The sequence below is a fragment of the Capsicum annuum genome, chromosome 12, assembly GCF_002878395.1.
Source record: "Capsicum annuum cultivar UCD-10X-F1 chromosome 12, UCD10Xv1.1, whole genome shotgun sequence".
Classification (NCBI taxonomy): domain Eukaryota; kingdom Viridiplantae; phylum Streptophyta; class Magnoliopsida; order Solanales; family Solanaceae; genus Capsicum; species Capsicum annuum.
In genome coordinates this window covers 1129667-1142627 of record NC_061122.1, presented here as the reverse complement: position 1 = coordinate 1142627, position 12961 = coordinate 1129667, and the positions used below count along the sequence as shown (strand labels likewise).

The 12961-nt window shown below is 34.6% G+C and overlaps 2 protein-coding genes across 3 annotated transcripts; one reads left to right on the top strand and one right to left on the bottom strand.

Annotated features, from left to right (window-relative positions):
* Positions 1-5291: 5291 nt before the first annotated feature.
* On the top strand, positions 5292-8041 carry LOC107850352 (nuclear transcription factor Y subunit B-6). 2 transcript variants are annotated; one of them, XM_047400505.1, is made up of 3 exons: positions 5292-5461; positions 7128-7187; positions 7328-8041. In XM_047400505.1, exons 1-3 carry the CDS (start codon positions 5371-5373, stop codon positions 7909-7911), a joined length of 735 nt encoding a protein of 244 aa, XP_047256461.1. In that variant the 5' UTR covers positions 5292-5370; the 3' UTR covers positions 7912-8041. The 2 variants fall into 2 exon arrangements, with proteins under 2 accessions (XP_047256461.1, XP_016550304.1); XM_016694818.2 differs by lacking the exon at positions 7128-7187 and having other exon boundaries at positions 5301-5461.
* Positions 8042-8173: 132 nt separating this feature from the next.
* On the bottom strand, positions 8174-12418 carry LOC107850351 (tRNA (guanine(9)-N1)-methyltransferase; the record flags this gene model as incomplete). Its single annotated transcript, XM_016694817.2, has 3 exons — positions 8174-8715; positions 10470-10829; positions 11921-12418. Coding segments are annotated over 3 exons (1089 nt in total), but the record flags the coding sequence as incomplete, so codon positions are not given.
* Between the last annotated feature and the right edge of the window lie 543 nt (positions 12419-12961).

Genomic DNA, 12961 nt, shown 5'->3' with positions numbered 1-12961 from the left:
GTGTGTGTATATATATATATATATATATATATATATATATATATATATATATATGAACATATGAATATAGGAAAAGAAGGTGCAAAAAAATAAGGGAGCTTTTTCTTATTAGTTAAACTGATTAATCAAACCGTTAAGAATCAAAAGGGATAAATCAAAAATCTACAACAAGTATCTTACTCGTTTGATTATCGATTGCACGTTGACAAATCGAATATCAATAAATCGAATCGAACTAATCGATGCACACCCCTAATCTCGAGTGCACGTAGAGAGAATATACTAATATTAATTTTTTTCTGAATATAAGTCCTTCCATTATGAGTTATTAGTAACACAAGATTAAGTTCTAAAATTGCAAATTTAAAATGTTCGAACTCAAGGTAAATCTAAACTTAATTAAAATAAAATTCACTAATTGTTTCCGTCCCTTTCTTTTTAAAAAAAAATAATAATAATAATAATAATAATCAAAAATTAAATCTAGAATCAATCAAAATAAAATTCAAATCTAATAAACACGCTCGCAAGATTCTTTTTTTTTTTTGGTTCGTTTGTAATATTCTTTTTCTCTTTTCTCTTCAAAACAAAATTTTAATTATTATTTTAGCTACAAATGTCAGATGTCCTCATTGATTTTATTTCTTGTCGGGTATTTACGAGTGTAGTATATACATTTTATTTATTAACTAATTATTAGAAAAGTACCTAGTATTGATAATTTTTTACTGATATAAATATTCAATAAGATATGATATCAAAGTGAAATATACGGGCAAATTTATGAGGGTGTTTAGCTGCTTAGAACTTAGCTTAGAAATACCATATATTTCATTGTTAATGGGCTTAAATCATGTCATTATTTCTTGTGAAAAATTGTATCTTCGGCAATCGAAAATCCAACCTAAAATAGTAAATTTTATTGATTATAATATAGATATGTATTTCAGATCTTTAATTTTCAAATGTAATTGGTGATAATCTATGGATGAAAGTGTCACTATATATTATCTCTGTTAGAACAATAATGATAATTGTACAAGAAATTCAAAATAAAACTTAATTGACTTAGAGGCACGATAATACGCTTCTTGAAAATTGTTGGAGTCTCTCCCACGATCAAACGAAAAAACTAGTGACAACTCTATCTTCGAGATTCAACTAAGCCACAAAACAAATAGCATTCAAGAATGTTGCTCTTCTATTCTTGAATTGGTGATTTCACCATTTGATCAATGTCTCTCGAGTGTTTTTCAAGGGGAAAGTAGTTTTGAGTGCTTGTCTTTTCCAAACAAAAGAAATACTATTTATAGGGTAAAATTTGCATGCAAGTGAAAGGTATTAATTAAGCAATAGTTAATAGGTTTATGAACAAAAATTGTCTTTCTTTCAAGTTTCAAGAACCTGGAACGTAAATGAATTACAATTGTTAATGCATTTGTAACTCAAGATGCATTGCATTTTATTTGTAACTTAAAATGCATTTGTTTCAATATTAATTGAAATATAAAAAACTTTTAACCGATGTACTTGTTCCAAAAAAATGATTGAAACATAAACTTCAGTAATAACAATTCCCCACTTGTTTCAAGAAACTTTATCTTTAAGAAACAAAATTCTTTTGAGACATTAATCTAGCAACATGCATCAATAATGGTGTCTTTTGGACTTGAACCATTAGCTAGTGAAGACTTTCTAGATCATTGACTACTTAGTGAACAAATCTTGAACTAAGTGTTTCATTGAGTGAAGTAGAAAAATACTCCACGCATATTGCTATGTTCCGGTGAAATTCAAAATCCTTTGACACCTTAGGGCCATGTGTCCCGAATCCTTTTAACTAAGTACTTTAAGATTTCCCTGTTAAAATCTTATTGAAGCGGACTTCACTTCGCACTTAGTGTGGTGAATTTATCAAGAGTAACTTTGCATACTCCGACTAAGTAGTCTATAAATTTCATTAAGAGAAATTAATCTTATCCTCCTTTACAACAAAGTATCAGTAAATCTATCAAGAGTGTTCCTACACACTCCAATCGAAATCGGTGTATAGACTTAATAAGAGAATATAATCTTATTCTTTTCTTTTGTAGGAATACTGTCAAATCTATCAAGAGTGTTATTATTTACTCCAAACGATATCGGTCTTATAGATTTATCAAGAGAAAAAATCTCAACTTATGCACATCTACTCACTCTCTAGGGAAAAAGGAAATTTTATTGATATGCTTCACAATTGTAATTTTACTTGTTTTCCCCTTTGAACCTAAGATTACATCATTAGGTAGGGTTACCATAAAGTACAATCAATCTACAATAGACTTTATTCTCACCCCATTACAAGTTTGTACCACCAATTCCTTGCCTAACCCTTTAGACAAAGGATCTGCTAAATTGAGTTTAGACTTCACATATTGAAGCGATATTATGCCATCCTCCAATAATATTCTCACACTATTATGTTTGAGACGAACTTGTCTTGACTTGCCATTGTAACAATCACTTGAAGCTTGAAATATAGCAGCTTTATTATCATAATATATAGTCAAAGATGATATTGGCTTACCCCATAATGGAATATCTATCAGCATACTCCGCAGCCAATCAGCTTCTTCTCCAGCAGAAGACATAGGGATAAATTCTGACTCCATGTTTGAGTGAGTAATACATGTCTGCTTCTTTGATCTCCAAGATATTGCTGCTCCAGCCAAAGTGAAAATCCAAGCAGTAATAGATTTTAAGTCATTTGGATTAGAATTCCAACTAGCATCACTATAGCCTTCAAGAACTGCTGGAAAGGTAGAATAATGCAGACCAACATTAATTGTACCCTTCGGATACCTTAAAACACAAATTAAGGCATTCCAATGCTCAACTCCAGGGCTACCAGTAAACTTGCTCAAAGTTCCTACTGCATAACCAATATATGGCCTGGTACAATGCATAGAATACACAAGACTCCCAACAATCTGAGAATATGTCAATTGATCAAGAATATCACCAGAGTTTTGTACTAGTTTGATGTTAGGATCAAATGATGTATGAGCAGGCTTGTCGTCAAAATGACCAAACCTCTTTAGAACCTTCTCAATATAACTTGATTGAGTAAGAGTCAAACCACTTGCCGATCTTACAATTTTGATGCCTAAAATTACATCTGCTTCTCCAAGATCTTTCATTTCAAACTGAAAAACAAAAAAATATTTTGTTTCTTTAACTCTTTCAATATCAGTTCCAAAGATCAACATGTCATCTATATAAAGACATATTATAACACCAAATTTTTTTTGAAATTTACTAAATATACAGATATCTCCACCATTGATTAAGTAGCTATTAGAAATCATAACCTTTCTAAATTTATCATGCCATTGTCTTGGAGCTTGTTTTAATCCATAAAGAGATTTAAGAAGTTTACAAACTTTACGTTCTTGATCAGGATTGACAAATCCTTCTGGTTGTTTCATGTAGGCTTCTTCGTCTAGATCTCCATTTAGGAATGTAGTTTTCACATTTATATGATGAATCACAAAACCATGAATTACTGCTAGAGCAATCAAGAGATGAATAGAGATCATCCGAGCTACAGGTGCAAAAGTATCAAAATAATCAATATCTTTCAATTGAGTAAAGCCTTTAGCTACCAAACGGGCTTTGTTCTTATCTAAAGTACTATCGGTTTTTATTTTCTTTCTAAAATTCATCGGCAACCAATTGGTTTGCATCCACGAGGAAGATCTGACAATATCCATGTATTATTAGATAACATAGAATGCATTTCATCATCAATGGCTTCACGCCAAAATGGAGCATCATGTGAAGACATAACTTCAACATAACTTTCAGGATCCTTTTCAACCAAATAAGCTTGAAAATCAGGTCCAAAGTCTTTTGATTTGGCTATTCTTGAACTACGTCTTGGTTGGCTTTCTTCTAGTGGTTCAACTATCTTCATTTTAAGAGGAGAAATAGAAAAACTTGAATCTTGTTCAAAAGAATCTTTTTTCTTGGATATATATGCTCAAAAAAGTTAGCATGTATAGATTCAATAATTGTGTGAGGACTTGGGGTCTCAAGATTTGAAAATCTATAAGCCTTACTGGTTTGTGAATAACCAATAAAGACACAATCTACTCTTCTATAGCCAATCTTGGTTAAGTGTTGATTTGGTAATCGAACATGAGCCAAGCAACCTCATACTTTAAAATAATTTATATTTGGTTTTCGATTATTCCGAAGTTATATGGAGATGCATCATGATTTTTGAAAGTAATTCTATTCAAAATATGACATACTGAAAGTAAGGCTTCAGTCCACAAATTTTCAGATATACCAGATCCATAAAGCATAGAATTAACCATTTCTATGAAAGTCTTATTTTTTCTTCCTGCTACACCATTTTGTTGTGGTGTATAGGACATGGTCAATTATTTTTCAATGCCTTTTCTCTCACAAAAATCAATAAAATCTGACTTTAAATACTCTCATAATGGTAATTGTACAAGAAATTCAAAATAAAACTTGCTTGGCTTAAAGGCATGATAATACGCTTCTTGAAGATAGTTGGAGTCTCTCCCACGATCAAACGAAAGAACTAGCGACTTACTAATATATGCCATCGTAGTTTCAAGCTTTTTGAAAATAGTTTAAACTTTTTCTTTGCAAGATGAGAATTAATCAGTGACAAATTAATTATAATTAAGATATTGAATAAGTAATTAGTTGTACACATTTTTATTTATACATCCATCGAGTCTAAATCGTCTCTATATACATAATTACCTACAAATGAAAAAGGCATATTCACTCCGTCTATCTTAACTTATCTTGTACATAAAAAAATATTTGTTCAATTTCGTTAATTAAAAAATCAAGAGGTAATTTATCTTTGTTATTAAACATTATTCAGTATTCATGTCCTAACATTGAGATGATGACTTGTAAATAATGAGAATAATATATTCATAATATTATCAAATTATTTATTGTTTGTCATAGGCCGCGACAAGAAATGACTGAAAGAGACATTTTTATTTGTCGACTATTGACTTGAGATACACGTTGATGAACTTATTTTGTCCAATATTGTTCGTGAAAATGTGGAACATTGAGAGAATAATAGTGAGAATTTGAAATGAATAGAGTTGGAACTAACAAAATTTTTTGTTCCGGTCAATATAATGTTCATCTGCCCAACTGTGGAAGCCTATTTATTCCGGCGAATACCTTCTTCTCGTTCACTACGCCCTTCTGCCACGTGTCCCACCCACCCACCCACCCACTTTGCAGCTCTTAAATATTTCATGTGATCTAGTTTAGTCTAGCTATATATAGACACTGCATAGATCGAGAGAGAGACTTGGAGGGATAATGGATAATGGTAATATTTCAGGTGGAAATGGAAGAGGTTTTCATGGCTATCGCAGGTCATTCCCACAACCAACCCCTCCCACTCCACCTGGTATGTATGGTATCTACCTTCTCTTTTACTCGATCTGAACATTCGCAAAGCTTTATTTATATCATACAACAGTAGTAGTATGTTTTTCTAGGGGAGTTAATTTGTGCTCATCGATCTTGGAAATGAATGAATGTATGTTAGATGTTGGCCGGTGGTAAAAATGGAGATCAGCTACAGCTAGCGTATAATTCTTAATTAATTAGCTTGCTTGCTGTATATCATTAAATCTCTGTATATTTGCAAAGGTAGGTAGATGTTTTGTGTATCCATGGTAATGGTAATGGTGATGTTGGTGTCGATGGCCATTAATTAGTGGGTTTTGTTTGTTAATTAGACAAAAATGAAGGGAAACAAGTGGCATGCATGCAAACTTTGAACCTATAGAATGTCCTCTCTACCCCCTTTTCGACACGTGTCCCATCCAAAAAAAAAAAAAAAGAGTTAGGAGAAACAACGATCGTCATGTTCGAGTTACTCTTAGTATAAAGCAGTTTTTGTTAGGATACGCTTTACCATTTTTTCTTCCCAATTTCAAATTTAGTCAAATTTTAATATGAATATCGGACCTCAGACGTCAAATAAAATACCAAGAAGAAAAACAAGTACCGTCTAAAGTTAGTTAGCTAGTTAGCAAGTCAATTAACCACTTGTTTTACACAAAGGCGCCTTTAATATGTATTCCCCGTTTCGTTTTAGTTCTAAAAATATTTGTTTCAATTTAGTTGTCCTTTTTGCTGAAATCAAGAGTCTTTTATTATGTTCTTTCAATACTATCCTCAACATTAAATGACTAAACAAAGTGTATTTACTCAAATTTATATTTTCAAAGAATAATTGATAAGACTAATTTGGTAAAATAAACCCCCTAATAAATATTTTCTTGTCAAGTTAAAAAGGGCCAACTATTTTGAAACGGAGGGAGCATTAGCATAAAAATTATACTCAATTGCCTTGGTTAAAGAAGTCTGCTGAGGAGTTAAATGGAGTACACTGTGTTGCTTACTAAATTACCTCTATTTAATAAAATTTTCTTGAAAATGGAACAGTATCTAGGAATAGAGGGAGTATTAGTAGGATGGGGGACGATTAGTAAACGAAAGGAGTTCTTACTATTATCGTATTTATTTTGAGACAAAAGTGTGTTTTGCACACTAATTTCCGGATATATATATATGAAAACAGTGGGTAGTGTAATTTCAGTTACAATAATTTTTTGTCATATTCCTATATCAGAATTATGGTAAAAGAAAAGGCTTTTGATCAAAGGCAATTACTTATATGGTTTGGATGTTTATATAAATGCAATCGAGGGTTAGTTGAATAGCAAAGGAAATAAGATATAGTATGACGAAAAAACTATACATCACTGTGAAGCCTTTTGTTGTTATTTTATTTAGTCTGTATGTATTCACACCATCTCTTTTGTCCAAATAATATATAAGTCTGGGGAGTTTACATGAAATATTATTGTCCAAAATATGCCCACCTCATCTCTTCTCACATTAAATAGCAAATGTGACTTATTAATATTCAATAGGACTATAAAGTCTAGGCTAGAATATTGAAGAAATTATACCAATATTTTGATGATGATATATACTATACTATACTACTTTTGAAGTGGAGCCTTGGAGTAACTCTGGTAAAGTTGTTGCCATGTGAATAGGAGGTCACGGGTTGAAGCCTTGGAAACAGCCTCTGGCAGAAATGCAAATGCAAATGCGAGGTAAGGCTGCGTACGATACACCCTTGTAGCGGGACCCTTCCCCGGACACCGCGTATAGCGGTAGCTTTAGTGCACCGGACTGCCTTTTTTTTACACTATACTACTTTTTCATTTGAATTTATTGTTGTATGGAAATTAAGCTATGGAGATGAGCATGGGAGTGCCTGCTCAGGCAAACAATGGAGAAGATTCTGAATGTAGCATTCGGGAGCAAGACCGATTCATGCCGAGCGCCAACGTGATTAGGATCATGCGCAGGATCCTCCCTGCGCATGCCAAGATATCCGATGACTCCAAAGAGACCATCCAAGAATGTGTTTCTGAGTTCATAAGCTTCGTAACAAGTGAAGCAAATGAGCGTTGCCAGCGTGAGCAGCGCAAGACTATCACTGCAGAAGATGTGCTTTGGGCAATGAGCAAGCTTGGTTTTGATGATTTCATTGAACCTTTGACATTGTACTTGCATCGTTACCGTGAGTTTGATGGTGGTGACCGTGGATCCTTGAGGGGGGAGCCGCCTTTGATGTTGAGACGCGGAGTGTTTGATCCACCCAATCACCTGCTGCCTCCTAATTTTCCAATGGCTCATCACCAGTATGGTTACTTTGTGTATCCTCCACCACCAATGGGCAATGGCTATATGCAGGGAGGCGGAAGCACTTCTCATGCTGCTCTGGAAAGCGACGACGCTGAGTCTCCTACCGAGGATGAGGGTAATGAGTGATCAGAAATCAATTAACCTGTTGTTGAAACTTCAAAAGCAGTGAAGAATGTATGACTGTTTTTCTCTCAATCTTGTTGGGATGTTTCCTAATTTGCAATCTATTGACAATCTAAGATATTACTTTCGATGAGCTGCCTGTCTATTTCGAGTATCCGATTGGTGATTGCCAGGGAATTGCATATATCTTTATGCAAAATCCTTGAAACCAATCATGGCTATATGCAGTGATAAAGGACTCAAACATCACATTGACAAATAGAACTGCAACAAGCCAAACTACCCCTCATTCCTAACCTTAATCAATTTGTTGTAATGGATTACACAGAGCAAATGTTAGTAGGAACTAGGAAGAACTAGCTAGGACAGGCTATTTTGGTCGAATCTATTGGAAAAAAGGGACAACGTATCTGTTTGCCATCTCAAGAAATTGTCCTTTCCAGCATGCTTATGTACCCGAAAAGATGAGGGACAACACAAGGAAGAAATAGTCATATAGTGCAGAAAGAAAACTAAAGCCAAGTACGCTCTCAACAAGGCAAACTTCACTTCAATTGCTGTCTAGCCATGATAAATTCACCGTCTCTTAAACTCATGATCATCTTTCTCTTTTGTCTCTTCTAACCGTTCAATATCATGTGTTTTGATCTCGTGATCATCTTTCCCTTCCGTCTCTTCTTCCTGTTCAATATCATTATCACCCTCGCATCTTTTCCTTTGTGGAATCACTTCAAAGAATGACGTTTTCCAGTCTCCGGTTTCCAAGTATTTCAGAAGTATCTCTACCACTTGATTGACCGTAAGGACCTACACAAGACGTATACATGTTAGACAAACGGAGGGTTTTCAGAATTTTCTACTCAAACCATATATAAACTGGTAAATAAAAATTTATTGGCAAAGAAAGAGTATATACTATTGACCATATTACCAGTCTAAACAACAAAATGTTTGAAGCATAAAGACTTTCCATATGTTACCACCAATCGTATGTTCTCGCAAGATGCAAGATGAATCAGTTGAACACTCCAATTAACAAACTGGCCATCTAGACATCTCCTAATTTATGTGTCACGTCAGCGTTGGGCATCTACGTGACAATGTGGAGACAAGCTGACAAGTTGAGGTGTCTAGACGTGCATTCTCAAAGTTGGAGTGTCAGTTGTCAGTTGACGTGTAATAACTCAATTATTTTGTGAAATTAATTTGTTGGAAATTTTAATGATGTATGGCAAAGAAAAATTTTCAACTCATACGCCAGAAACAATTCAATACTGTATACATATCAATTCTCAAGCAAAGGAGAGATATATGTTTTTATTACAAAAAAGAAACCATTATGGCTATCCCTTTTACACTAACCATTCGGTTTCTGACTTTCTCATGTTATGGAGTAATGATTTGAAGTACGAAAGGATGTCTACTGATTAAGATGAGCAAAATTAGCTAACAAATGGCTCTTGATCTGTTAAGAACCCGTCTTCAACCCATTCTATTATGGGTTCAAAACCGCTTGACCCATATTCAAAATAGGTTGAGAGCGGACGAGTTGGGAGGGCACACAGATATGAGTGGAATTTGTCAACACTAGTTGTGCCAAAAGATATAAGATTCACTATTCATGCATCTGCCCAGTGGCTTCAAATTTGAATGATAAGCTACTGGACATTGATGTTAAAACTTCTTTGCTGATAAATATATGCTCCAAATGCTGAACCAAATTATTACTAGAAAGATAAATGGTGCCACTAAATAGATATGAGGTCCAACATCTTTGAGATATTTATAAAGTTAATATTGATATATTACCATAGAACTGGATAGCTTAAAGTGGTGTGGCATATATTGAAGGAAACACAAACAACATTGTTTTAGCTTCACGATAAAACCTCTCTCAGACTAGTATGTATGTCCTATGATTCTCGATGCCTCTTGAATAATTCCATCTTGAACTATCAGATCTAGGAAGTTTCGACCACTATGAAATGCCAGCAACAATTTGAAACTAACAGTCTATACTTTATACATGCTACTGACATGTGTTTTATCTCGGAATACATTCATACGTTAAGCATTTCAATGTTTTTAACTCTATGAAGCTCCTAACCGAGTACTCCAGAAAACTATGAGTCAATAATCCAATCTGCTGATTATTGACATCCTTTAACAAGAGAGGTCAAAGTCAAAGCACACAACTTTATACTATCCAGAAAAAAAGAAAAAAAAGCATAATACTTCGTTAATGTCCTGTGGAGTCATGGGAAAGCATTTAAAGAAAGTTTATATAACAAGGCATCAAACAGTCTTTAAATTTTCTTCCAGCATAGATATAGGGAGTTCAAGACATATTGAGAGCCTTATTCGCCAGTGCTGTTTCTCAGGTGAACTAATTGAGGCACATAGCATAGCAGCGCACAACTTAAATAATCGTCTTAAGCAGCAGAAAAAACTTTTGAACATTGCCGCAAACACTCAGATATTACCTCATTAACATAGTCTACAATAAAGGGTCTTAAGGCAACCGAGTGAAGTAGCACAGTGATTCACAACACTGAAAATACCTGGGAACTGGACATCTTTAGGTAAGTTCCGATTGGGAGTTTTGCTGTTTGAATCCCTTGGTCTTCTGCTTTTTTCATGGTTAGCCCTTTCCACCGATTCCTATCCACCAACCCACCAATGATATATATATGCTTTGGATCTAGGACGTCTAGCGTTGTTTCTGAATCTGCAGTGAGATATACAAGACGTTCTTTCTGATCTTGGAATGCCTCAATATATGGGCGATTCTCTTTCTCAATTATCCACTTGTCAAATCCTGGTAGCCTCTGCAACTGATCTTGCATTTCTCCTTGACAGCCAGTCAACCAAAGGTGAGCTGGACAACTGCATCTTCCATTCACTGCATAACAGTACATGATCTGCCACAAATCTAATTTAGCTTGTTCGCTTCAAACATGTAAGGTAAAAGTGCATTTGTAAAGCAGAAAGAAACAGGAAGAACTAATTCAAGATTCAGCTTCATGACATGACTCCATGAGTATTCAAGAGTTCTGCAACTGTCACAGACACCCTATATAACCAGATCAGCTAAGGATATTGGAATAAATACAGTGACTTTAGGCTTTTAGCGTTAGAAGTATTTCATGCGAAAAGGCACCATTTCACCAAACATAAGTGCCATCTCCTAGTCAGACAGATCAAAGCACGTCAAGATTAGATTTTTATTACCCGTCGCAGCTGTTCTCGCTTCAGTCCAATCCCAAAAAGAATAATGCGACCAATTAGATATTTTTAATCATGAAAAATTACGGTACATAGAAAAGAACTACAAGCAAGTATATATATTAATATATATATCCACAATAGACGGGCTGTCATTCCTTTCTCATACCATAAGTATGAACTTCTTTATTGCGTTTCGGTCATTGCACTGTTATGATGATGTTACTGTTCCTTCCCCGAATGCTCTACAATGCTTTTCTATTAGCTGCCCATGTTTTGTCCACTGTTGTTTTTCATTTTCATTACTACTTTGATTTGCTACAGTTGAGCCCGGGGTCCTTCAAGAACAGGTATGAGTATACCTAAGGCCCTTTCACTACAACAACATACCAAGTGTATCCCCACATAGTGGGGTCTGTGGAGGGTAGAGAGGTTACGCAATCCATACCACTACCCCTAAAGAAGTAGAGAGGTTTGTTTCCGATTGACCCCCGACTCAGGACAAAAGACAGAAAACAAAATCGAAATAAAACATGAAACAGGATGTAATAATGTAATACAATCACATAGTAGTACCCTACCCTATCAAACCGGGTGCACACCCCTCACCACAATCTTACGACAACTAATAGCAAGGCTACCCCAAAGCACTCCTATCTACTAGCTACGCCCCTCTAACCTAATTCGCGTCTTCCACAACTTCCTATCTAGGGTCATGCCCTTGGAAAGTTGTAACTGATACAGTGGGGCAAACAGAAACTTAACAAGAAAAGAAGAAGGGAGAAACCTGTTGAACGAGGCTGTGGAGCTCACTGGAATTCATGAGGCGATCAAATTCGAGATCAATAACTACATTTTGTCCATTTTGTTTAGCATTATTGAGTCTCTGCATCTTCTTCCCTTTCTCCTCAGAGCGTTGATCCATTCTCTCTTTCCTTAAACACTTTCTTGATTCAATCAAATGTTGCTTCTCCTCTTCGGTTGATCCGGCTAGCTTCTCTTCCCATTCTTTACGCTTGCGTTCACCTTGTATCCTCTTCTGCTCTTTCAGTAATGCCTTTTTCTCTGCCTTTTTGGCTGTGTATCTTTGTTGCTTTAACAGTTTCTTCTGTGCATTCTTTGACAGTGCTGGACGTGGCTGTTGTTGTTGTTGTTGTTCAAGGACTTCGACTTGTTCCTCTTCATCTGCCATTGTACTGTTTTCCTTTACCTTCTTCCATTGCTTAACAACATAAGCAACTGAGCTCTCCAACTCTGGGCCTCCACTCTTGCACTCCTGCCCCAGGCCCAAGAAGAGTTTTATTTATTTTTTGGAAAGTATTTTAATATTTTAATTTTGGACGAAAAATAAAAATCCCAAATTATAGAAAATCTCGGTATTTTGCATATTTACTGAAAATCTCGATTTGGATCTGTCGAGATACATAATTAGCTCTGGATACATCTAACGAAGATACATAATTAACTTTCTATACGTTTTTTCTGATTTCGGATATGTCAAGATACATAATACATCCAACGAAGATACATTTTTCTTCGTAAATATACATAATTAGCTTTATAAATATATATATATATATATATATATATATATATATATATATATATATATGTATATATATATATGTATTTATTTATTTATTCTGAATCTGTCGAGATTCGTAATTAGTTTTCACTATATCCAATAAAGATACATAATTAGTTGAGATTTCTGTAATCACTTTGTAAGGGTGTGATATTGTCTGAATATGATAAGTATGGTGTATGTTTATGTTGTTTTTTCTTTTATTCTACATACATTAGTATGACTGGGTCGGGTGACGAGTAG